The sequence below is a fragment of the Oxyura jamaicensis genome, chromosome 1, assembly GCF_011077185.1.
Source record: "Oxyura jamaicensis isolate SHBP4307 breed ruddy duck chromosome 1, BPBGC_Ojam_1.0, whole genome shotgun sequence".
NCBI classification, from domain to species: domain Eukaryota; kingdom Metazoa; phylum Chordata; class Aves; order Anseriformes; family Anatidae; genus Oxyura; species Oxyura jamaicensis.
The window spans coordinates 178,954,708-178,979,240 of record NC_048893.1 but is presented as its reverse complement, the minus strand read 5'-3'; the positions used below and the strand labels follow the sequence as shown (position 1 = coordinate 178,979,240).

The window sequence follows — 24,533 nt, the reverse complement described above, 5'->3', positions numbered from 1 at the left end:
TGGCAACAAGGGCACATTGCTGGCTCATAGTTAGCTTGCTGTCCACTAGGAGTCCCAGGTCCTTCTCCAAAGAGGTGCTTTCCAGCAAGTCAGCTCCAAACCTGTACTGGTTCATGGGGTTGTTCTGCTCCAGGTGCAGGGCACTGCATTTGCCTTCATTACAAATTCAGTGCAAATTAAAGCAAGTTTATGTAAACACTTACTGAAGTAGAAGCAAATGTGTTTTATTTGTCTTAGAAAAGAAGAGGGAGTTATGTGGCAGTCTCGAGCAGTCTTAGCTCAATCTATGCTCAGAAGGTGGCAGTCAGTGGGGAGTTATTTTTTAAACCATGTCAGCAGTTTCACAAGCAAAATCTAACAGTTTTATCAACTTCCAGATTTTCCTGAGTGAGTTTATCCTGGTTGCAAAACTCTGACTTGAATAATTTTGCCTTTATTTATTTATTTATTTATTTTACTACACTGTTCCGAAAGAGTGTTTTGAGGGTATAAAAAGCATGCAAGATGTTTTTATCCTTACTTGTTGGAAGATAAGTCTCAAGTGGCAACTACCTTAAGCCAATAAACCTGTGGATATGTGCAGATTTGACTGATTGAGAGAGATGCCTAACAACAAATAAGTACAGTATCAAAACCATTGATTTTCTGATTTGAAATATTTGTGTGAAAGTGCAAAGATGGCAGTTGTCTTTGTTTTTTGTTTGTTTGTTTTGCGTATTCCCTTTGAAAATTCTTCTCTTTTCATCAGAGCAGACTACAAACCTAGAGCAAACCCGGTACATACCTGTTTCTCCCCACTGGGCTTCTTGTGGTTTAGCAGCAGCTCCACAGCACCAACTACCTCTTTTCGTATGGCATGCAAAAGAGCATCTCCCACATATACATTAAAACTTAAGAGCAGCTCAATTAGCTCAAGGTTCTCATTTTCAATTGCAATAAGAAGTGCAGTTCTTCCCAGAGGATCAATGCAATTAATATTGATCTTGAAATAAATTTCTGCTTCTTCTAAAGCTTTCTTCACACTGGCATAATCTCCTTTCTCCACTGCATTCAGGTAGGCTTTCTCTGAATGGGACAGTTCAGATTCTGCTCGTACAATGCGAAGAGGGATACGATCTCTGTAGGGAGCATTGACGCTTCTTTTGTAGTAGAACTGGGCCATATTTTATGCCATTCTAATACTTTATCTCTGAAATATGAAAATAAATAATAAATTAATAATATATTTTGGGATACAGTGCACCTAATTAATATTTTCACTACATAAGTATTTAAAAACCATAATAAACTGACATTGAAAATAAATATAACTTTAAGAAGTATCCAAAAAAAAAACAAAAAAACACCCTTATGAGATCACCAACAAAGTGTGCAAAAGAAAAACATGTAACCATCTTGGTCAAACATACCAAGCCAAACCATATGTCAGCACACCATTCACGTGTATATATCCCTTAAATGTGTAGCATGAGGTGATATAATGCATTTTGCACCAAATGTGCAGTCCCACATCATCCTTTATTTCTGTAGTAAATTCTGCTACCTCACGTTTGCCACAGCTTGAGAGTATGCTCATACACAGTTACTGCTGCCCACCACTACAGGACATTTATACTTTTTGAGCCTGATTTTGTAACTGTTATGTCACTTAGAGGCTGTTTCATCTGCCCTTCTAAAGGTACCTAATCCTCTCTGAGATACACTAGTTACCCCAACAGTACTCCATTATGGAGTCTTTCACATTTAGGACTTCCATGGACATGTCTTTGATATCCCATGCAACCCAAGTGTCAGTGGTGGTTATGTGTGGACCACTGAATATAGACCATTTTGTCTGAACCTTTAGCTTGGGAAGAAAAAATAAGTTGGAACAGCTTTAGACTTTAGTTTTTCTGAGTGCTCCTGGAATACTCCTTAAACCTAAATTAGTTTCTCCTGACTTATCTGAGATAGTTAGACCCAGATTCCACAGTTCAATGGAGTGCTTTCCTACTAAGATTTTGATTCTGTCTCTATAAAGAAAATATGCTATAAAGAAAAACATTATGCTATAAAGAAAAACATTCATACAAAATACTTTTCCAGACAGCACTTGCTAACATATAAATTAGAATTCAGAGCATGAAAGGAAAAACAAAAGCCATATAAGATAAAGTCACAAGGACTGGTAGATAAAGATCATGGCTTTGATTCTGAACTATTAAAATCTAAACTAGAATGAATACTGAGATGCTGACATGAGTTGATAAAGCAACTCTAACATCTTGCAATTGATAAAGCATTTAATGCCTCTTCTTTTAGTCTGTACATTCTGTGCAAGAACTTTGCAAAAATAGTTCCTTCTAACAGGAACAATTTATCCTGACTGTACCTACTACCTTAAAAAAAAATGAAAGAGAGAAAATGATTGACTTAAAAGAACAGAGAACACACACACACACAAATGCTGTTCCACTAATGGCTGAACAGTTTCATATAATCATAGAATGGTTTGGTTCCAACCCCCCTGCCATGGGCAGGGACACCTTCCACTAGACCAAAGCCCTATCCAATCTGGCCTTGAACACTTCCAGGGATGTGGCATGGCTTTGCTGGGCAACGTGTTCCAGGAGCCTCACAATTGTCATAGTAAAGAATTTCTTCCTAATGTCTAGTATAAACCTACCCTCTTTTAGTTTAAAGACAATCCTCCTTATCCTATCGGTACACCCCCTGACAAAGAGTCCCTCCCTGGCTTTCATGTAGGTGCCCTTTAGGTACTGAAAGGCTGCTATATGGTCTCCCCGGAGCCTTCTCTTCTCCAAGCTAAACAACCCCAAGGCCCTTAGTTGGTCTTCATAGGAGAGGTGCTCCAGCCCTTTGATCATCCTCGTGGCCCTCCTCTGGAGTCACTCTAATACTTCCACATATTTCTTGTGCTGACAGCCCCAGAGCTGAATATGGTACTGCAGGTGGGGTCCCACAAGAGCAGAGTAGAGGGGGAGACTCTCCACCCTCAACCTGATGGAAACACTTCTTTTGATGCAGCCCAGTATACAGGTGACTTTCTGGGCTGTAAGCATACATTGCCAGCTCACGTTGAGCTTCTTATCAACCAAAATGCTCAAGTCCTTCTCCTCAGGGCAGGTCTCAATCCGTTCTCCACCCAGCCTGTATTTGTACCTGGGATTCCTCTGGCTCAGGTGCAGGACCTTGCACTTGGCCTTGTTCAACATCAGAAGGCTTGCACAGGCCCACCTCTCTAGTTTGTTAATCAATAAAAATTATAGTTTCTTGTCTTGTTCTCAGCTGACAATGCAAGTTTGATTAACACACTGACTCTTCCTCCATTTCCGTCATTAAACATCATACAAATTTCTGTCAAAATCTAATTTGGGAAATACAGTGTTTATTTTTACTATGTGAGGTTTTGGTTGATCAAAAATTTCAGTAGCCATTGTGAGAAACAGTGATTCATTGGCTCCAGTCTCCATATGCAGTTCAAGAAGTAAGTGCAAAGGCTGTTACCAAGGTTTTTCTTTGTTTTCTAGAGCAGATCAACAGGACTTGAGGCAGGCATGTAGCAGCAAAGGAGATACATTAGAAAGAATTTCCCTCCAAATCCACATACAGCAACTAAGCAATTGCACTACATTGAACCCAAAATATTTCTGAATTATGCCTTGAAGGTGATATCTGTCTGCACCATGGACCACTAGAGGTTATACAGCCAGTTGGTTATGTTCTGGTAAACTCACTGTATGTAGAGCACATATGCATTGCACATTTTTATATCGCTGGAATAGATATAGCATATTCTTAATACATTGTATTTAACAGTTTGACTTTCACTCTTACTTTTTAGGTTCAAGAAGAAAAAAAGGATGTGCAAAATCACCTCCAATTTAACATATCTAAATGTAGATGTTTACATGTAGATATCTACTTAAAAGATAAGGTGCTACATTCTCATTACAGCTATGGAGATTTAGGGCTCCATTCCACTGTCCATAAACAAGCATCTGGTGATGGATGCTGAAGGGCATCCTGCCTGGCTCCATCTGCCAGATCAGGATGACTTAGGTTTCACATGGGGTCTCATTCCTAGTTGTCAGTTTCACAGAGAACTTTTCATTAATGTTATGGCTTGTGAGTCTCTCTGATGTTTGTGAGAGAGGATAATTAAATGTTGTCCTAGTCAATTTAGTGCAACCGAGAAGTCTGTTCATACTATGCTAAAATAGACAGCTACACTTGGTCAGCTGAATAACTCCCTGATTTTTGCTAACTGTAGGATTGCACAAATATTGTTCAGTTACTTAATATCTACATAGAGTTCCTCAAGACCCCTGGAGAAAAATTAGTAACTGCAATTTGGACACTGTTGCTGAAAGTTCCTGTCTCTTGAAAGAACAGGAAAGAATACATGCATAGATGCCTGTTCATTTATTGGTAGTTAAACCAGAAACTAATTTGGATCAGTGAAACTGGGCATCATAGAGTTGTTTATGGTAGAAGAAGAGTACTGTGATTTACAGACAGTATCTATTATGATTGCATTAGTATAATTTTATTTGTTTGTTTGCTTGCTTGTTTTTAAAAGACTGAAGAAGCTCTTATATTGCTTCACGATAAGCCCTAAGGAAAACACTTGCTGGAATCTCTTGTGTTTACTTCTTCATGATTCTCAAATGCAGAAAATTAGATTTAAGCTTAGTTTCTCTCTTACAGAAGAGATACCTCAAATAGACATTGTCATTCTCCTAAATAACTCTCTTCTGATAGTCTTTCTCTCAACCCCAACACTTCCTGAAAGTATTCATCCTTAAATTAGATTGTCATAACTAAAAATTTATATGCAATTAGAAAGTTAAGATTAAGTGATGATGCAGTACACTGCTGGAAGATGATATATACTAGAAAGATAATAGCTCACAGGTGTTTAGAGAAGTAAAATATTTATTTTGGTTTTATCTACAGATAGATATTTTTGTGTGACAAGTATACTCTGCTGTCACATGCAAAGTTATGTATGACAGCTACAGGGGCATACCATGAAAGCTGTAAGAGCTGGGAGTAGCCATCTGAGATGGGGAATGTCTCTATTTGCCTTGAGTTCCTCTGCAGTAACAAGATTTTTAATAAACAAGAGGTACAGCACACCAGACCTGAGAGAGGGGGACGAAAGAAAATATGAAACATAAGGTCCAAAATTTAGCAAGAGTGGAGTTATGGTTTCTGCAGTCCACATACTTGATACTTAATAGAGTAAAATTTCTTCAGAGAAGAGAGAAAGGAAATATAACTTGCCCTGAAAACATGAATGTAATCACCTATAAGAAACTCATTACAAAGTCATCCAAAAGCCAATAAATGAGTGTGACAGATTCTTCCTGAGCCATACAAATACTTAGACGTGTAGGGTTCAACTTCATATTTTGGAGGAATGCTTTCGGTGTTGTAAATTTATTGAACTTGGTGAGCAGAATTAGAAACTGGGAGAGAATTTCAAGCCAAGGAGAGGAATTGATCTTCAGTGTGGTTCTGGTCTTGCCTGTCATCCCCATAATTCTGACAGGGTATGCCACATCTATAATAACTCATTGAAAATGTAGAGCAACCATTCTCAATTTAGGAACAACATAAGACAAACTTGCGGGAAAAAAAAAAAAAAAAAAAAATTGATCAATTTGGGGTAATATAGCAATATCCTCTTTCTGTATAATCTGTCATTCTTTCTTTCTTTCCTTCTTCCTTCCTTTCCTTTCCTTCCTTCTTCATCTTTCTCTTTCTTTCTTTCTTTCTTTCTTTCTCTTTCTTTCTTTCTTTCTCTCTCTCTCTCTCTCTCTCTCTCTTTCTTATATTCTTTCTTTCTTTCTAGGAAAACAAGTTTTTACAACTAACTTTACAAGAAATTGGATGTCACCATGACACCTCTTACACAACTGATAACACTGAAATTTACAACTGTTTAAAAATTAATAGTATTTTGATCAGTATTCTTCTCTACTAATCCATGATCTTTTAATCCAGATAAGGGAGTTTAGCATTTTCAGTAAAAGAGCTAAAACTTAATAACTGTGCAAATATGATCCTCTTTAAGACCCTTCATATGAAGGGATAATATTGTATATTTTGTTTTGGGAATACCTGAATACCTATTCTCCTTATTTATAAAACATGCACAGGATAATTTGAAATTCTGGTGACTAGCTGACAACCCAGCTGTGGAATGTTTTAAGATTAAGATTCATGCTAGAGATTTAAAAAATAAAAATAAAAATAAAAATATATAATTGCATGAAAAAAGCATTCATGGTATTCATTCAAGGTATTCATTTTGAAATAATCTTTACTAGGTAAATATGTCATAGCTAAAAATATATCTGTTTTAAAAGTGCATGTTTCTCCAAATAGAATTACAAACCAATAAAAAACTGAAATTAACTTTCCCACAACTAGATAAAACAAATCAGCTTCAAGTAGTGCCAAATAATTTCTTTGTTCTTTTCTTTAGCAGTATTTTCAATTATGCTATTCATGCTAGTTGTAGAAATGATAGAACAAATATTAACACAAACATTGATTAATGTTATATTCATTATTATAAAAAGTATTCAATGGCTTTCATCCCATTAGTCTGACCATGTAATGTATACTCTAATACCATATACTGCATACTCTAATCTATACTTACTATATACTTTAAGAATCTCAAGGAGTCTTTCAAAAATAAGGTACTAAATCTACAATAAATGCAGCTCAACATTTGTAAAATGTTTAGCTATAGGCTAGGTAATTATAACAAATGAAATATAATGGACTAACTGTAGTCCCCCTAGAGTCAAACAATTTCCAATGACAGGAGGCCATGCAGTATGCTTTAGGGCTTCTCCGGTGGCATGAGACACATTTGAATGGTGCACAACCTCCTATGGAAGATTAATCTCAATTAATTTTAGGAGCACAATTCATTTATTTAAATATTGACATTTATCATCATGGCATTGCCTAGAGTATGTCATACCGTCTTCTGCTGTTTCTACAGAAGGGCAGAGGTCTCCTGCCGGTCTCATGTCTCACCTGCCAGCCCTGTGCTGAAGTTCTGGCCATCTCAAATGGCCCCAAACACCCATATTCTGCTTTGGCAACTGATTCCTGCCCTCAGAGTTTAAAGCTGAGAGTAAGGCAAATCCCAAGAGTGATTTGTCTGGCCTGTTTTAGAGAGATACAATAGAACATGGTTAAAAACTAATTTAGATATAATTTCCCTTTCAAGTGTCTCATCAGCTTGATTTATGATGACTACTCTTAGAGTGTTGCACTTTGTGACCTATAAAACCCATCTTACTGTATTGGTCAGTTGACTAAGAAAATTAGGATTTAACCCCTTTTCTACACATTTTTAAAATCTTTATTTTGGAAGAAAATTTTTAAATTACATTTGTGCTTTTATCTTAAAACAAAACAAAACAAAACAAAAACAACAACAAACAGCAACAAAGCACTCTGACACACCTTTGCATTAGCGAAATTAATTTGAGTTGGATATAGATGTAAGGAAACAAACCAGTGTCAGAGACCATATTGAAATTCAAAAAGCTTCGATTTTCCTATACACTGGTTATTATAAATAGTGTGTAGTAGTCTCAGCAACAGAGTCTGTTTTTCAATGGTTTGATGTTATTTCCAGCAGGAAAATAATAATAATAATAATAATAATAAAAAAATCAGAAAATATTCACAGACCTGGCATAAGCAGTAGCTTAAGGCTCAGAACAGTCCCTTTCTTTTTTAAAGAAAGAGGATCTTATTTAAATCTCTTATCAGGATGGCCTGGTAACTATTGAGTTACTAGCTTTTCCAGTGTCCCTCCCTCTTTCAGACAGCCAGCATTAAAGGAAAATAAGCAAAATAACTATGACATTGGAAGACAAGATATTGACTAAGATATTCAACTATCATTGTCCCACAGCAGCTGTACCCATCAAAGTGTGTGTACGCACATACACATGAACATACACACACTGTATAGTGCTCCCTGCCTTTTGCAGAAACCAGGAAAATATAATCAGTATCTGAGCAGGAGAAATTTATAAAAGGAGAAAGTTGTAATACTTAATGGAAAATTGATGTGAAGTCAGTCTTATGAGAAAATATTTCTTTATTTACAGAAGCAGTTTCATGTAAACCTGCTACAAACTAATATTTCACAAGATTTGAGGCAACTTTTCATATATTGTTGTTCTAGGGAACTATAAAGCATTCTGTAAATGTTCAGTAAAAGATTCTGTCTTGTTTGCAAACTTTATTTTTTTCTACTCTGTTTATCATTATTTGAAGTTTAATACTCTTAAGAAAATATGATATTAATTTTACTGATTATGGCTGATACTAATTTTACTGATTTGAAAAGAAATCACCAGAAATTACCTTCTGCTGCTATATTATGTGCATATACATAAACACACCGTAAACCAAAGTTACTCAGAAGTTTCCCAATCAAAGTTAAAGCTAAAAGAATGCAATCAGAATTCCTTGGATTTTATTCAACCTTTGATTTTGCCTCATTTCCCTAAGTACACAATCATATCCTCACTATATATATATATATGTTTGTTTGTTTGTTTTTCCAGGGGAATCTGGAAAACCTGCACCAACCTTCTTTACTCAGTGGGTGGTGAGGCCCTGGCACAGTTTGCCTACAGAAGCTGTGGATGCCCCATCCCTGGAAGTGTTCAAGGCCAGGCTGGGCAACCTGGGCTTTGGGCAACCTGGTCTGGTGGGAGGTGTCCCTGCCCATGGCAGGGGGTTGGAACTGGGTGGGATTCAAGTTCCCTTCCAACTCAAACCATTTTATGATTCTATGGTTCTGCAATCCTGACTTGCATTCCCTTGCACAATGTTCCTACCCAAAAACACTACTGTAGCCCAGTGTGCTGGAGGAAAGAGCAGGGTTTCAGAGTGACCTACTAGCAGGCATCAAGGGCTTCCATAAAAAACCACTTCTGCTGCCAACCTCAATACCTGATTAAGTATTATTACCCTTTCAGAGACAGTAAGAGACACACAGTCATCCATCTCCTTCAGATAGAAAGCTGGATTGACGCAGGTGTGCTCCACAGTACCTGCATGTGCAACTTCTCAAATTATGATTGTTACTGACTTTCTTTACTTCCAGCACTGATCTCTAAGTTACACTTACTAAAGCATTATGACACTTTATAGCTTTTACTATGATGTCAGCAGAAGTACTCTTCTGACTTTGCTTGTGAGTTTGTTTTTCAGGCTGGGTAAATAAAATAAAATAAAATAAAATAAAATAAAATAAAATAAAATAAATAATGGGAAACTTCAGAAGTAACTATGGAGGTACCCTTCTCAGGAAACTAGCACAGTTATGACAAGTGAATAACCCATGGATTTATGTGTGATTTCCTGAAACTATTTTATATGCACTTTTCATGACAAAGGAGAGATTCTGACATTTGATATATTCATGAGAGTATGAATTTTTCTTTCTAAAGTAGATCTGTGACAGGCCAGCTTTAATCTGACACAGAATCCTATCTGATACACAGTAAAAATTATATTGAAAGTGAATTTTTGAATACAGGACTACAGCTCTTATAAGCCTCAGTCCAAAAGAAGCTTGAAGTTCCTTCACTTTCAGTCACCAGGACAGACTGTTAGATTTGAACAAAAACAAAAGAAATGCCATTTCTGAACCCAGCATCTGTCCAAGTATTTGTGTATAAATGAATGTTTAAACAGGTAAATTAAGCATACCTCCAGCACTGAGGTCAACTGGATAAGCTGTGCCCATACTGTTAAACCCTCTCAGTCCCAAAATAAGACAGCTGAATTAAAACTGTCTACTGGGAATAATTTGTGGTCCATGCTAACTTCCAAATTGTGTCTGAAAATTGCACGGGACAATGTAATTTGCTAGAGCCAAGATCATTCTTGGGACTGATAATGGAGTTCCACTGTCCATATATGTCTTCTAGCACTGTTTATTATACAATTGTTATAGCTGACAATATAATATACAGAGTCCTCTCCTGAAAGTCATTTGTCATTGTTAGCTCTATAGTCAGCTTCAGACTTGAAAGCTAGCAAGAACAGAAGTAGCAATCTGGACTTTAACATATAGTCATGCAATGAGGAGATAAACTGAACAGCATAATATGGTATACATTCCTTACAAGGCTGTTCATTCATATGGAATAGAGCTAAATCTCTTGTTTGTTCTCTGGCTTAAAGTACCCTGAAACCCAAGTTGCAATAAAGCAAAGAACATGACATAGTACGCAGCTGTCAGTGGATGATGGGAGGCAGGTTGTCATGTTTTCTGCTTATGTATATTCTGGCTTCACAATCAGCAAAGCAGGACATCAACTAAGAAGTTGTTCTTAAATTCCAGAGCTTGAGACAAAATGGATATGCAACCGATGAAATTCTACCAGCTTCTTACATTAGCAGCTTTAAAGAGTGAGTCCCAAGAGAATGCAATACTGACACTGAATGTGGTAAACCTTTAACATAGTGACATGGATTACTTGCTTAGACGGTTTTGTGTCAATTTTGAGACAGAATGCAATTTCATAGCAATATCATGGTTTTAAAGTATAGTGCTTCCTCTGCAGATTAAGGATGCTTTGTATGTTCACTTAGGCTACACAAATAGGAGAGAACTTTCATCTCCTAGGACTGACATCACATCAGATCTCACTGGGAAACGACAGGTTCTTCATGTAACAGTGACATCTAAGATTAGGATTCTTATCAACATGAGAAATACCACAAGATCAGATTCAGGGGCTTATGGAAAAAAATACTTACTGAGAGATATTAGAAATGTCATGTACAGAGCAAAGGATCATATCAGGGTAGGATGATTTGGGGCCAGGCACTTGCTATTGTGAATCTGCATAAGTGTTAAAAACAGAGGTATTCAAGAACTCAATTCTTCAAATACAGCTAAAACTGAGATAATTTCACTTAACTTATCAGAGAAAATACAGCTTCTCAAATTAAAAACAAACAAACAAACAAAACATTATTAGATGATAGCTGCTCTCTAGTACATAATATATTATTTCATCTTTCAAGTTTTATGCAAACTAGAAAGAGGCGTTCCTTTAAAAAACCCAACAACACCTAGGGTTACATCTTGATGATGAGTAGCAGTATGCAAATACCCTCAGGAAAGTGAGGGAATGAGCCTGAAGCCTGAACTATTTGCTCTTGCTCAGAGGAGAATATTGAAGCATAATAGCAGAGTAAAGGAGAGAAAGAGTTCTTTCCATGGACTGACACATACCCGTTCTTTGAAATGATGGAGCACGAATGATGTAAGCCCAGGCTACATGGAGTAGGCAGACAGTTTGAGGGGGGAAGGACAGAGATGGCAGTAACACAGAGAGTGATCTTAATGAATGGCTGCACCATCCAGTTGAGCTGACCTCCCTGTCTGCTTGGCTGGGGTTATTCTCCTGGGTAAACTCAAGGAGCTCTCCAAAATAATTTTCAAGATAATGTATTCCAGTGTCATCTGACTACACAGGAGGCCTTCTTCCAGCATTCCCAACAGTAGTACTGACCTTATGCTCTGTGGGTGTGATCCTGCAGTGTTCTTACAGTGCATCAACGTTTTTCAGATATGGGGAGGGGATTTTCCTCTGCTTAGGAGTGGGTGGAGGGTTTCTCTAAACTCTCCCCAAGTATGGCAGAAGCAGCAAGTACACAATTTCTGCTGAGAAATCACACCATGGTTGGGCAGCGGGGGTGTGGATGTAAATGTTGCCTTGGGGAGGAAAGGGAAAGGGAGGCAGAACAGCTTGGGAAATACAGGGCAGGACCTTTTCTGAAGAATTGCTTGTAAGAGTTATGCTACAAGTGGGAGTGACATTTCTGTGCTTCAGAATGTGTTTACATGCAGATCCACATGTCTTTCCATGCTTCATATGAAGAAGCTCCAAGCAGCGTGCAGTCTGACCAGAAAAGGAAGGTTGTGGGCAGACTGCCTAAATACATTTAGTAAAGACTTGCTAATGAAAACACTCCAATGGGGGTCCATTTTCAGATGTACAAGCTAAGCCACCCCGAGAATAAATTAAGAAGCTTTCTAGTATTTAGGACTGATAGCAAGCCAGCTGTGAAGAGATCTGTGTACAAATATATGTGCTCACATAAACATTTCTTTACTGGCTGCTGCCCTCAGAATGGTATGTGTACTTTGCGGAGAGCTCTGAAAGAGACTGAACTAAAACAAAACAAGCTGGTAAGAAAGGAAGACTAATTAGGGGAAACTGGTCAGTCTTTGGAATTTATTGGCCTGTTTCCATTCAGACCCTTAATGATTTTGCCCTTACACTGCTTATTCAGACACATGAGTCAGTGCATTTTAGTATATTTAAATAAAAGACTTTGTTAAAAAAATAGAATCAGGAAAGCTCTTCACCTAAGCCCAGCTACTAATAATATCACACTAGCTCAAGCAAAAAGAATTATAAAGATAAATCAAAATCAAACTTAGTTTACAGCAAACCAATTAGACCTGATAGTAGACAATGTTCCACAATCATATTGGATAACAACAACAACAACAAATAGCTATACAACACTAAAAAATATGATTGTCCATTGGCAATAAGCCCCAACAATAACAACAGCAAGAACAACAAAATGGTTAAAATGACTCAAATCTGTACTTTGGTTGGTTAACTAGATGAACACCAAAAACAATCTACTGTCTTACATGATGACTAACCCCTTCCTGCCCTTGTAGCAATAAGGGCTTCAAAGAATAGAATATAAAGCCAGAAATCTGACAAATTCTATTTACCAGAAGTCATAAAATGACAGCCTCATGTCACTCAGGACCTTTAAATGTATAGCACAGAACATACCTTAATGAATACTTTGATGAGGTATTACATAAGACTGCTTAAATCCAGAAGAACATTTCTTTTCAGAAAATTGTCTGCATGGCCAAATTGTGATTTATGCATTTGCATAAATGCAGGATTAAAAGTCTCCTCTTAAATGAGAACAGGAGTTAAAAATATAAAGAGTAACAATAAGAGAATTCTCGTTCCCAAGAAGTGGTGAAACCAGAAAGTTTTCATGTGGATTCCTGACTCATACAGGCATGTTTAATATACTGCTGTATAGATGCCCTATCTAGCAGTAATTATGTTAGCCTGGTAATAGTCAAAATACTCTGAGTAGCCTTCAGGAAGTTTGTATTTCCTTTCTTGGGTTAAAAAGTCAGAAGAATGTAAGAATGCACATCACCATGTTACAACACAAAGCCTTTAAAAACAGATCACTGGAAAAAGTTAACATCGAATCTACCTAGCTATCCAGCACTCACTTATCAGCTGCTTTCTCAAATATTATGTGAAGCCTTTTATCCTAAATAATGACTCCTCTTGCAGACACATAATTACTCCAGTATGGTATTCATAGGAAAACTATATTTGACAGAGATAGAAATAGGAAATAAATAATTGATGTAGAAACTTTCACTGTGGAAAATATGTCCTGCCATGATTTCCAATTATCAGAGGATTAATTCTGTGCTCATTTAGGCCACGATTCCACTCATCTAGCTTAAAAAGCAATAATTCAGATCTATCCCTGGAATTAGGGAGTAGGCAACTTCATTTTGAAGCATCTGTGGTATGTTTCCTGCACCTAGAGCCAGAAGGGGACAAGTTCATCTAAACACAAACTAGCTGAACTCAGAGCTGCAAACATTATTCTCAGTATGGGAATTCTTGCTTGGCAAGACAATCTTATAAAAGCTGAATTGAACAAGGAGTTCCATGAAAACCTCAGCAAACTTAAACTTGGTTACCAGGAGCTCTTTGAGCCAGGCACTGGAACAGGTTGCCCAGAAAAGTGGTGGAGTGACCATCCCTTGGGGGTGTTTAAGGAAAGGCTGAACTTGGTGCTTAGGGACATGGTTTAGTCGGTGACATTGGCAGTAGGGTGATGGTTAGAACAGATGATTTTGGAGGTCTTTTCCAACTCTAATGATTCTAATGATTCTATGAAGTATTATTTTAGCTATCAAAAAGCTCAGAAGTTGTGGTAAAGTCACAGATGTAAGGATTAGCACAAATATCTCAGCTGAAATCTGTCATCAGGCAGATCTAGAGAAAATCAGCATTGCTTCCTGGTCCTGAGAAACCAGAACAAGAAGAGTCTGGGTCACTAAACACAGCCCTTTATCACAGGCAGCTTTCTCAGACAATCTTTGCTAGAGCAGATCAGACACCCTGTTAGAAGTAGCTGGGATTCCCCAGTTTGACCTACCTTCTTTTCTGTTTCAGTGAGCAGTGGTAGACAGAGCCTCATCTCTCCGATGAGACAATTTCCTCAATCCTAAATAAGGTTCTGCTGTTGAGGACTGCTTTCAGGATTATCCTCCCATATTTGCAGAGAAATCTCTCTCTTAGACTTAATTTTTCCAGGCTGCACAAATCTAAGTCCTTTATACCTACAGCCAGATGCTTATACTTCGATGCCATCTAAAATATCCCAGGCCACTAAGTGGCCACACAGCCACCTCCCTGGATGGATATGGGTTCCCATCAGCTCTTGGTGTCAGACAACAGATACCTTGGTACCCATAGTCATTCAAATGGCAATAGATGTCTACATCTATCAAACGGAATTTTCTGTCTCCTTTCACATTTGTACTATTGCTTTACCACATAATCTTTTTCTGTGTGACCTGAAGGATGCATTTTGCTCCAAGGCACACTTCCACGCCCTCTTCGACAATTATTTTAATATTTCCATATCTCACGCTTAGATATTTTGCTTGATACAGTTCTAGACCTATAATTGCCTTGTTTAAGGCTGTATCATAACTATAACCTTCAATCTGCTGATAACTCATGTTCTTTTCTTCCTCAGATGTTTTCTGTCAATGAGCTTCCACTTGATGGGAAAATAATATATATATATATATTCTTCTATAAGTCTTTGTATTCATTTTGTATTTAATTCTGCTAGATAGATTAGACTAAACTTCTGTACTTTGCTTCCTGCAGTACTGAAATAACTGGTCTCAAGGGAAAAGCAAAAGAAACCTCTTGATGAATGTATTTAATTCTGTGGTGATATATATATATATAAGTTTTGCTATTTATTTATTTTTTTTTTCTTTCACCCTTGCAGTGATCATTTTCCTCTCCAGAGCTTGACTTTTAGACAGTTTTCTCTTTACTTACATGCATCACATACTTCTCTGACTCTGTTAGTACTCAGTAAGTCTTTGACTCAGTGACCTCTTGTAGTTATGAATGTCAAATGTTCCCTGTGAACTGCATGAACTTTCTTCTTAAAAACTTTGTTCTAAATATACCTGTCATCATTTTACTTTATCGAGCAGGACAGGTAAAACATAAATATGAGAGAGTATTTTTTTCTTTTTATTTATTTTTTCTTCCAGTATATCAGGTTTGTCAGTGACCAAAACCAGACACTAATCATCAAGAAGAGAAGTTTATAGTGTTTACTGTTTTTCAAGTCAATAAAATGAAGCCATCTCATACTAGTGAATATAAGGGGTCAATACTGTAGATAAACACATTAAGTAGTGCTGCACCTAGATTCAACGTACCTAAACTTAGATATCTCTCTAGAGCTGCTTATCTGCAATGTATTTATCTTGGAATCCTTCTAAAGTTAATGGAGAAAGAGAATGAGAGGCCCGCAGCAAGCAATTCAGTTAAATCCACATTTTTTTCTTTTGATAGCTGGGTTTGAACAGCATATGTTTGAACATCATGGTAAGAAGTTTCTTAAGCAAAGACATTCAAAACATTCATTTTGAAAAGAAGAAATTGTAAATATGACCTGGCATTTTGTCAAAACTAAAGGAAGACAAATAGATGATGGAAGATATGCCCCTGCCTTGATCAGGGACATCTCTTATGTGGGATAGTGCCTTTCACTATTTTAAATCAGGTAAAGCAATGACCTAACTCCAAGCTCTGAGACGATCAGAGTCTGGAAAAAATTTCACTTTACAGAAAACCTACTTCCTATTCTAATTCCCTTCAAAATATGTATGCATATAGCAGCAGTGATGGCCTACACCATACTTGTGTCATACATTCTCTTTCAGATACTATGCTAAGCCAGCATTCCAAACTGTTGGAGAGCACTGGAAAACTCATAAAATACCTTGAAAAAAAAACAAAGAAGCTCATCCATGTTAAAAGGATATATATATATACAAAATAAGGGAAGTAATACCCACTTTTCCTTGAAATTAGTTTTCTAAGAGGAAAAATTGACCTTAAGGTACATAAAGGTGCAAATACAAACAATTAAATATCACTGTGCAGGTGAATCCTGTATTTTTTATTGTCCCTACCATGCTAACATTGCACAGTTAACACACTGAATGTAGGAAGTTATTTCAAATTCAGTTGCTATTGATGGAGTTTCCATTCACAAATAACTTTTTATTCTAAAGATGAGAGTCTGGTAACTGAAGCTGATCATAATCCACATAAACGAAAGGAAAAACTATTAGTAAAAACAAAAAGGCTATTTGTAACACTGCTAAATACTTCTAAAAAATATATCTTGAAAGTAGTTAGTTTCTTGTTCTAGAATATCTGCTTCTTCTAGAATATCGTTGCAGAACATGCTTGCTTGAAAACCTAATTTCAAGTCTAAATTTGCTCATAGCCACTTTTTCTTCTTCAAGCACCTGCTTTTAAAGAAACTTTTCTAACTCCTCAACTTCATGATGCATTTGTAGAAAACAATATCTTTGAATCTGACTGAGTTTCTGAGTCACTCTGGGATTCATTTTAAATGAAGGATTAAAGTTATCTTTAGCAGCAATAGATAGGTTACCTGCACTGTCATTTTCCATTTAGGAAGGAATTCAGCTTTATCTTTGTCTTCAGGAAATAAGAAAAAAATGAAATAATGCTATTTTAGTACTGAACTGCTGAAACAAACTTATTCTTGTGAGCAAGGAACAAAATAATATTACTAATACAAAAGAAAACCATTTGATGTAGTTATAAAAGACAGTGTGTTTGTAAAGGCAATATATGTTTAGACACAATCTACAGCATTTCTGCTCACTTATTAGATTGCTATGTTAATACGAGAGCAGGCCAGTGTTGTGAATTATATGCACACTGTTTCAAAACATAGGTTTAAACATTCATTTGAGCACATTTTAACATGATTTAAAAATAAATAAAAATCATCAGGTTCCATCCGAGTCAATGCAGACTTGCAGAAATTTGTATTTTATAAAATTAGAACGCATCTCAGTGTTTACACATAGATTTTGGAACGCAAACTGATCGACATTGAGTAAGTTGGCTTCAGGTTCCAGTCAACACAGAAGACAAAAACCTAGGCCAAGATGAATTTGAGTTGCAAGGAAAACTTGCTAGAGTAAAAGAGAGAAGCAAAGCCACAAAGAAAATTGTCCATGAAATTGGTAGGAGGGGACATATAAAGACATGAAGAAAGAAAAACAAGTATTCAGGACACATATATAGGGAGAACAGCAGAGCACAAATGAAACAGCAAAGAAAATGCTGAAAAATTAATGATGACTCTGTTATGATTTCCATGCTCATGGGGTGCATTAACTAAATGAAGAACACATTATTCTGGGTTGACAATAGCATTTTCCCTGAAAGCACAGCTAGCGCATTTTATCTCAGAAACATACACTCCAGCCATCACTTCCATATCACCAAACTGCCTCCTGGTGTCCTTGGCAGGGATCTCCACCAGTCCTTGCTGGTCTGTGCTTCCCCACTGTAGTGGGTTTACGTGACAAGGTTTTGGTAGCAAGGGGCTGCAGGGGAGGCTTCTGTGAGAAGAATCCAGAAGCTGCCCCATGTTAGAAAAAGGCCAGTTTCAGTCAGCTCCAAAAGGACCTGCTGCTGCCCAGAGCCGAGCTAATAAGTGAGGTTGTTCGCACCTCTCTGAGAGCAGATTTAAGAAAGAGGGAGAAAAATAAGAACAAAAATTGCTTTGCAACAGCAGCTGGGAGAGTGAGTAGTGACATCCAACCCTGCAAGTCAGTGCAGCAGAAGGGCAGGAGGTGCTCCAGGCACGCAGCAGCAGTTCCCCTGTGACCTGTGGAGAGGCCCCTGTGGAGCAGGCTGTCCCCCTGCAGCCCATGGGTCCCACAGGGAGCAGATCTCCACGCTGCAGCCCGTGGAGGAGCCCCCGGGGGAGCAGGTGGATGTGGCCTGGAGGAGGCTGCGGCCCATGGAGAGCCCCCGCAAGAGCAGGCCCCGGGCCGGAGCTGCAGCCCGTGGAGAGGAGCCCACGCAGGAGCAGGGGGCTGGGAGGAGCTGCCGCCCATGTGGGAGCCGTGCTGGAGCAGTTTGCTCCTGGGGGATGGACCCTGTGGTACGGAGCCATGTGGGAGCAGGTCTTGAAGAGCTGCTGCCTGTGGGCAGCCCCCGCAGGCTCAGTTTGGGAAGGACGGCCCCGCATGGAGCAAAGGCAAAGAGTGACTGTGAAGGAGCGGTGGAGACAAAGTACCAGGGACTGACCACAGCCCCCACTCCCTTTTCCCCTGTGCTGCCTGGGGGAAGGAGGTAGAAGAAAGTGGATGGGAGGAAGGTGTCTTTCGTTTGTTTTCTTTGTTTCTCTAGCTTGCTAGTAATAGGCAATAATTTTCTCCAATCTCCTGACACTGAGTCTGTCTTGCTCATGATGATAATTGTTGAGCAATTGTCCTTTTATCAACCCTTGAGCCCTTTTTCATCATATTTTCTCCCTTTTTGAGGAAGGAGAGTGAGACAGCGGTTCTGGTGGAGCTCAGCTGCCCACCTGAGTAAAACCACCACACTCACATGGCACACATGGCCACTGGGCAAGCCACAGCCAACTGAAAGGAGTGCTGAACAGTTCTGAAATGGGTTAGTGTACCGATGCTGTAGCCAACACTGGTGGTTTCTATTTGAGGAAATCTAAATTATGTAATGACATTCTTTCCATTAAGAGCTACAGTTCCAGATGTGCAGTAGGCCTTGAGAAATGATAAGAAACTGTTAACCTGTCATCTACCATAAAAAACAGTCAATACTGTTTTACCAGGGCCCTGAGGGGAAAAGAGGGCGATTATCTTTAAATCACCCCATTTAAAGTGAAGGCTTGTGGATGTAAAGAATATTCCCTTTGGGAAAGATTAATAACTGAAAAATTCAAAGTAATATTTTTACAGCAGGAAAAAATGCAAGGCTATCAGATGCCTAGGATATCATGTTCATGAAGTACAGATTCCTCAGTCCTCTATACTCATTGCTTGGAACAAGGGGGGAAACAAAATTGCCATTGGTACATGCTCTTCTGGAGTGCTTATTCAGCTCTGGTTGGGGAAGTAAATGTTGAAAGAGGTTTTAATGTCACTCACAGTAACCACTCATGGCAAAAATCATCAACTTTGTTTTTCAGAGGTCAAACTGCTTCTAGAATAATTGGACTCAGAGCTGCTTAGCTAGTGAGACAAGTGGGACTAATTTGAAGGTAGTATAATTTAGACTTCTGTGCAGAGTAGTTCCAGTCCTTATTGCACAGTGGCACGTCAGGGAGAACTTAATCAACCTAATTTTATAAAAACATAAGGTCAACCCCAAAGCAGAAAAAAACAGCTGGCAATAAAACCCTCCTCTTCTGAGACAATTTTTTTCTGTTTGACTGAATGAGGGTAGCTTAATTCTGCGAATTGTGGAGATTAGTAAGAGTAGAAAATATTCACCATTTTTAGCAGTGGCTTACCAACTGGCAGGACTGGGCCATACATTAAATTATAACACACACAATGGGCAGTGGATCAAGCAACAGAATGTATCCATCTGAATACAGTAAATTACACAGAACTGAGAATCACACCTACTGCCAGGAACCCTAAAAGTATACTCATATTTATTTACGAGAAGCAACCAACTGTTTGAATGAGAGCTATGTCAAAGTGCTGCATATATATGACAATCATTTACTGGCAAGTTCTTGTCATTTTGCTTCAGGCAATCTCATCCCTTTAGACTACTTCTTTTTGGAGGGTAAAACTGTGGGTGGGATTCAGCTCAGGGTTAAGACACCTACGTTAACTGTCTAAATGTAGACACCAACATTTGAGATAAGTCCCTGAATGACCTCTGTTTCCAGTGGATAGCCAGGATAGGATTGATTTTCCAAACAAAGAGTCTAACAACCTTTAAGATATCCTTTAAGATAACCCTTAAGATATGTCTGAGTCACCCCTGGGGACTAACCAAAAAGAGTATATGCTTCTTTGGCCACAGGTAGAAGGCAGACAAGATGACATCTCAGACGGCACTAGACACCTATCTTTAGGCCACTTAACCACTACCTTGGTCAGCAGGATTAGGAGAACATGCAAAGTTGTTCAACTCATTTTAGGTAAGCTGCAACACTCTCAAGGCTACACTGTCACCTAGGATGCTCATATACACCTCCATACAGACTCTGTGTAGATCTGGAGCCAAATCTCACATGCTGAGCAGAATTCAGTGAATTCTTGTCACATCTGAAAAGTGGTGTGTAGAGGCATAAGATGGTAGATTAGGCTGTCAGAGATGTCCACAAGTGACTAACAGGTATGAAACAAGCCCAGTGGGAGACACATGCCCTTCTGGAGAGACAGGCAAGACATGTTTCTGCCTCACGCACATTTGCAGTGTGGTTCTGCCCGAGAACCAATGCTGCTGGTAAGCAGTCCCAAGTCTCAGATCAGCAATGCAAGCTCTAGTTCACAGATTCTCCACATGGCTGCCCAGAGTCACCTCAACCTAATAGCTGTTAGACATAAAATGTCAGTAGAGAAAGAACACTGAACTGGGTAAGGAGAAAGTCATGTTAGGAAGGACACAGGCTGCCTCCCCAGCAGGTATGCTCTGCCAGCTCACTCATTAAGAAGAGCCAAGGAATACACTGAGTGTAGATGTCCACTGGGGAGAGAGGAATACACATGATGCACAGAAAGGCAGTTGCAATGCCAGGGGTGTTACTGTCAAACTGCTCCCTGGCTGTGCAGTCTATAAAATGCCCTAGGGCAGAAGGCTGGAAAGGAGCATGTCTCTTCCTCCTGTAGTGCTAAAAGGCCAGAAAATATTGAGAATTCAAAGAAGATGCTGGCAACACACTGGTGTGGATGGGAGATGCTTGTGCAGTTGTACCTCATTGCATGAGCTAGTTTACTGTGCACTTGTTGCTTCTAATAATGAAGTCAAGAATGTCTCCCATTAAATCTATATCTGATGAGAAAATGAAGACAAGATGCATTAGCAGTCATCACTTGGCACATACAAAGCTGTTGCAGGCACTTTGGGGGCAATTAAAGTTTTTGCCTTGACACAAAGTGCTAGCAGGCAACAGGGTGTCATCATCCCACAGTTTGGTACCTTGTTACTCCACATTTGAGCAGACGTCAGAGCCCTTCTGGGCTGCCATCTGGTTGCTTCTGATCTATGATACTTGGCTCACTATTTGCCCCATTAGAGATATATACGGCTAGGATTAAATCAGAGGCAGCAAGATTTCCTAATAATTTTCATAGATACATGATTTTCATACCACATTAGAAAGGCAAAACACCACAGAATATAAATGATGAATACATATGCAAGTATTTCAACACCAGAGGAAAAAGTTTCACAGTCCAACACAGGTCACTATTCAAAATGCTTTTGAGATATTTAGCTGATATTTTATTCTGCTAACTTTTACCCTGTTACTTCTAATTATAATCACAATGACCTACTTAAATAAATTTTATTAACTGCCTGCTTATTGACAACCATTGCACCTAGCAATTTCTATGACATCTATTAACTAGAAAGATTTAGAATACACTGGTTATATGTGTGCCTTTTGCTACAGGACAATGAGCAATGATTTCTAGTGTGTTCACAACTTGTTGCTGCCAAATTTTCAGAGATAACAACATAAGATGACTTCAATATCATGTGCCACCTCTGAAACAAGAGCTTTTATCCTTACCTTTTCCTTCACACTTCTTCAATTCACTTCTCATTTTATTCACACCTCTCCTCCAAAATAAATAAATAAATAGATAGATAAAACAACCCAGACTAAACCAAAAATAGTAAATGTAAGGAAATCAAGTCAGCCGTCTTGAGAAAGCTGTTAGCAGCCTATCTACCAAACTTCAGTTTGTGTGAGGTGAGAAGTTAGAAGTGAAGAATTGAATTGGCTTGTGACCAGTTCTGCTTCTCCCCTACAAGTCCAGTCTTATTTGATGAGAGAAGCTGAACAATTGCTAACACAACTAAATATTGCAATCTTGCTTTTAACTGTGAAAAGCAATCAAGCCTTATCAAGAGCAACCACCAAAGAGGAAGCAGGAGCAGGTGTACACCTGTGCCTGACATGACAAGAGCCTGTTGTCTTGGTTATATTCAGAAAACCACCTGCCACCACAAATCCACATGTGACAGAACCAGGGATAAAAAAAGGCACTAGTTTGCTTGCTGAGGATTGCTTTATGCTCCTTAAAAGCATCTGCAAGCCTTTAGTGGGTCACAGAGATTGTTATTTTTTCTTTTTGTGAAGTGCAGTGGAAAAGATACTCTAACACTGCACTTACCTCAGCAATTCATGTAATGCAATAGTACCAGATATCCAGACTGACACAGAAGGTTCTGAGAACCCTATATTTGGGGGGATTTATCTAACATGAGCTCTGTCCTGGTGCTATTAACTGCGCAGTAGCAGCTGGGATGTACTAGGTATGTGCTTGGGGTGCATGCTTTGGCTTTGGGTCATTGGGAAGGAATCTAATTCTCATGCCACAGACTGCTCTGCAGTATCAAACAAAGTATGGTAGGAGAAGGAAAATGAAGAGATTCACTTAAAGAGTACTTTTTTGTTATGATAACAAACTGAAGTAGATGCAGTTACAGTAGCTGAATTCATTATTTTCAGAACTGAAACTATAGCACTTATGTAAATTGCTCTGATCATTAAATATGCAAGAAAGTTCCCCATCTCACTGGTACTTGAATGTATTATGGGTTATTTTCATGGGTTCTGGAGGCTTGTACACACAATTGGGTATGTTTTAAAGAAACATTCAGCTTGATCAATAGAAGGCTTCAGTTATATGACAGGTTTATCCTGTATTTAATGAATAGATTACTTACTGTGTGCATAGAAAAGCTTAAATCTTTCAGGATGGGGTCTCAAAGTGACAGCATTGCAAAAAGATGTAGCAATGGAGAAGACATGCCTGTAAATCCCACTTCTTTGTGGGAAGATAGTTGCCACCCTCATTTACAGATCTAGAGGAAATTGTTCCTTTTCAGGTAAGACCCAGGGTTAGAAACTCTTTATTAAAGGTAAGACCATCTAATCTGTTTTTCAGGCAAATGAGTTGGGATCACTGCTTTCAAACCAGAAAGAGATGTTATTCTTGGTTTTCATGAAATGGTTTAGTGTTCATAGCACTGGGCCAAATAATACAGGGATATCCTGAAATGGTTTAAGACAAGAAAAGACAAGGAAAACTATTTTATGCTTAAAATACCTCCAGAAAAGTCTTCTAGGAACAGTAATTGAAGGATTGCTTATGTTCAGTTGCAGGTTAGAACCAACTCTACCATCTAGAAAACCATAAAAGTTAATGAATTAATTCCTCATGGCTTTTTAAATCTAGAAGCAAATTGTTTTAGTTGTTTCCTGCTACACTGAATGTGAATAAATATGCTTTGTATCTTTTTTTCTTAAGATAATGTTCTCCTCACACCACCTACAAATGCCTAAATGTATTGTGATACTATTTCTAGTTATTACTAAAAAAAATCTAAAAATGACTCCTTGTATGATGCAACTTTGTTCTTTTTTAAATTTTGCTTCAGTAGACATAGATGTATTCTAAATTACAGGGATCGTATGGATCAAATACATTTTCAGCATGGATGTTTCCTCTGAAATACATTCATATGACTTGAATCTTCTACTAGTATAGTTTGCAAAATGAAGTTGTAAGATGGAGGCAGAGTCTGGGTAGGTTGCCAAGTAAAAGGAAGGGAAGATGTTCCCTGCTACTTAAACAATATGTAAAGTGGATCTGGTTATATCTTTTTTAATAGCTGGAGATTTGCTGAATAATGAAGCTCTAAGGTCTATTCCATCAAACTTGTAATACAACATAAAAGAGGGGCTGTCATCTTGCATCAAGTTAATGCATTACAAATAAATACCACTCCTGTAAGACCATCACTCTAGGTCCCAAACAGGTCAGGTCAGTTGCCAAGTGCAAAATTCTACACTTTGTCAGCCGACAGGTAAATATTTCTAAGTCCTCCATTATGACCTTGTAAATCAAGAAAAGGTGTAACTAAAATAAGCTGTTTTTAACTATACTTTCCACAGTGGTCAAAATGAAAAAGTAAAAGAAAAAGAAGAAGAAAAAGAAAAAGAAAAAGAAGAAGAAAAAGAAAGAGAAAAAGAAAAAGAAAAAGAAAAAGAAAAAGAAAAAGAAAAAGAAA

At 38.2% G+C, this 24,533-nt stretch overlaps 1 protein-coding gene across 1 annotated transcript in view; it reads right to left on the bottom strand.

Moving 5' to 3' along the window:
- The window catches only part of TRPC4 (transient receptor potential cation channel subfamily C member 4), a 165,634-nt gene that overhangs the window by 103,041 nt on the left and 38,060 nt on the right, over positions 1-24,533 (bottom strand). Inside the window, exon 2 of the mRNA XM_035323993.1 lies at positions 785-1,189. Within this exon, the coding sequence (XP_035179884.1) occupies positions 785-1,162 (378 nt within the window). The 5' untranslated portion in view covers positions 1,163-1,189. The remainder of the gene's footprint in view (positions 1-784; positions 1,190-24,533) is intronic.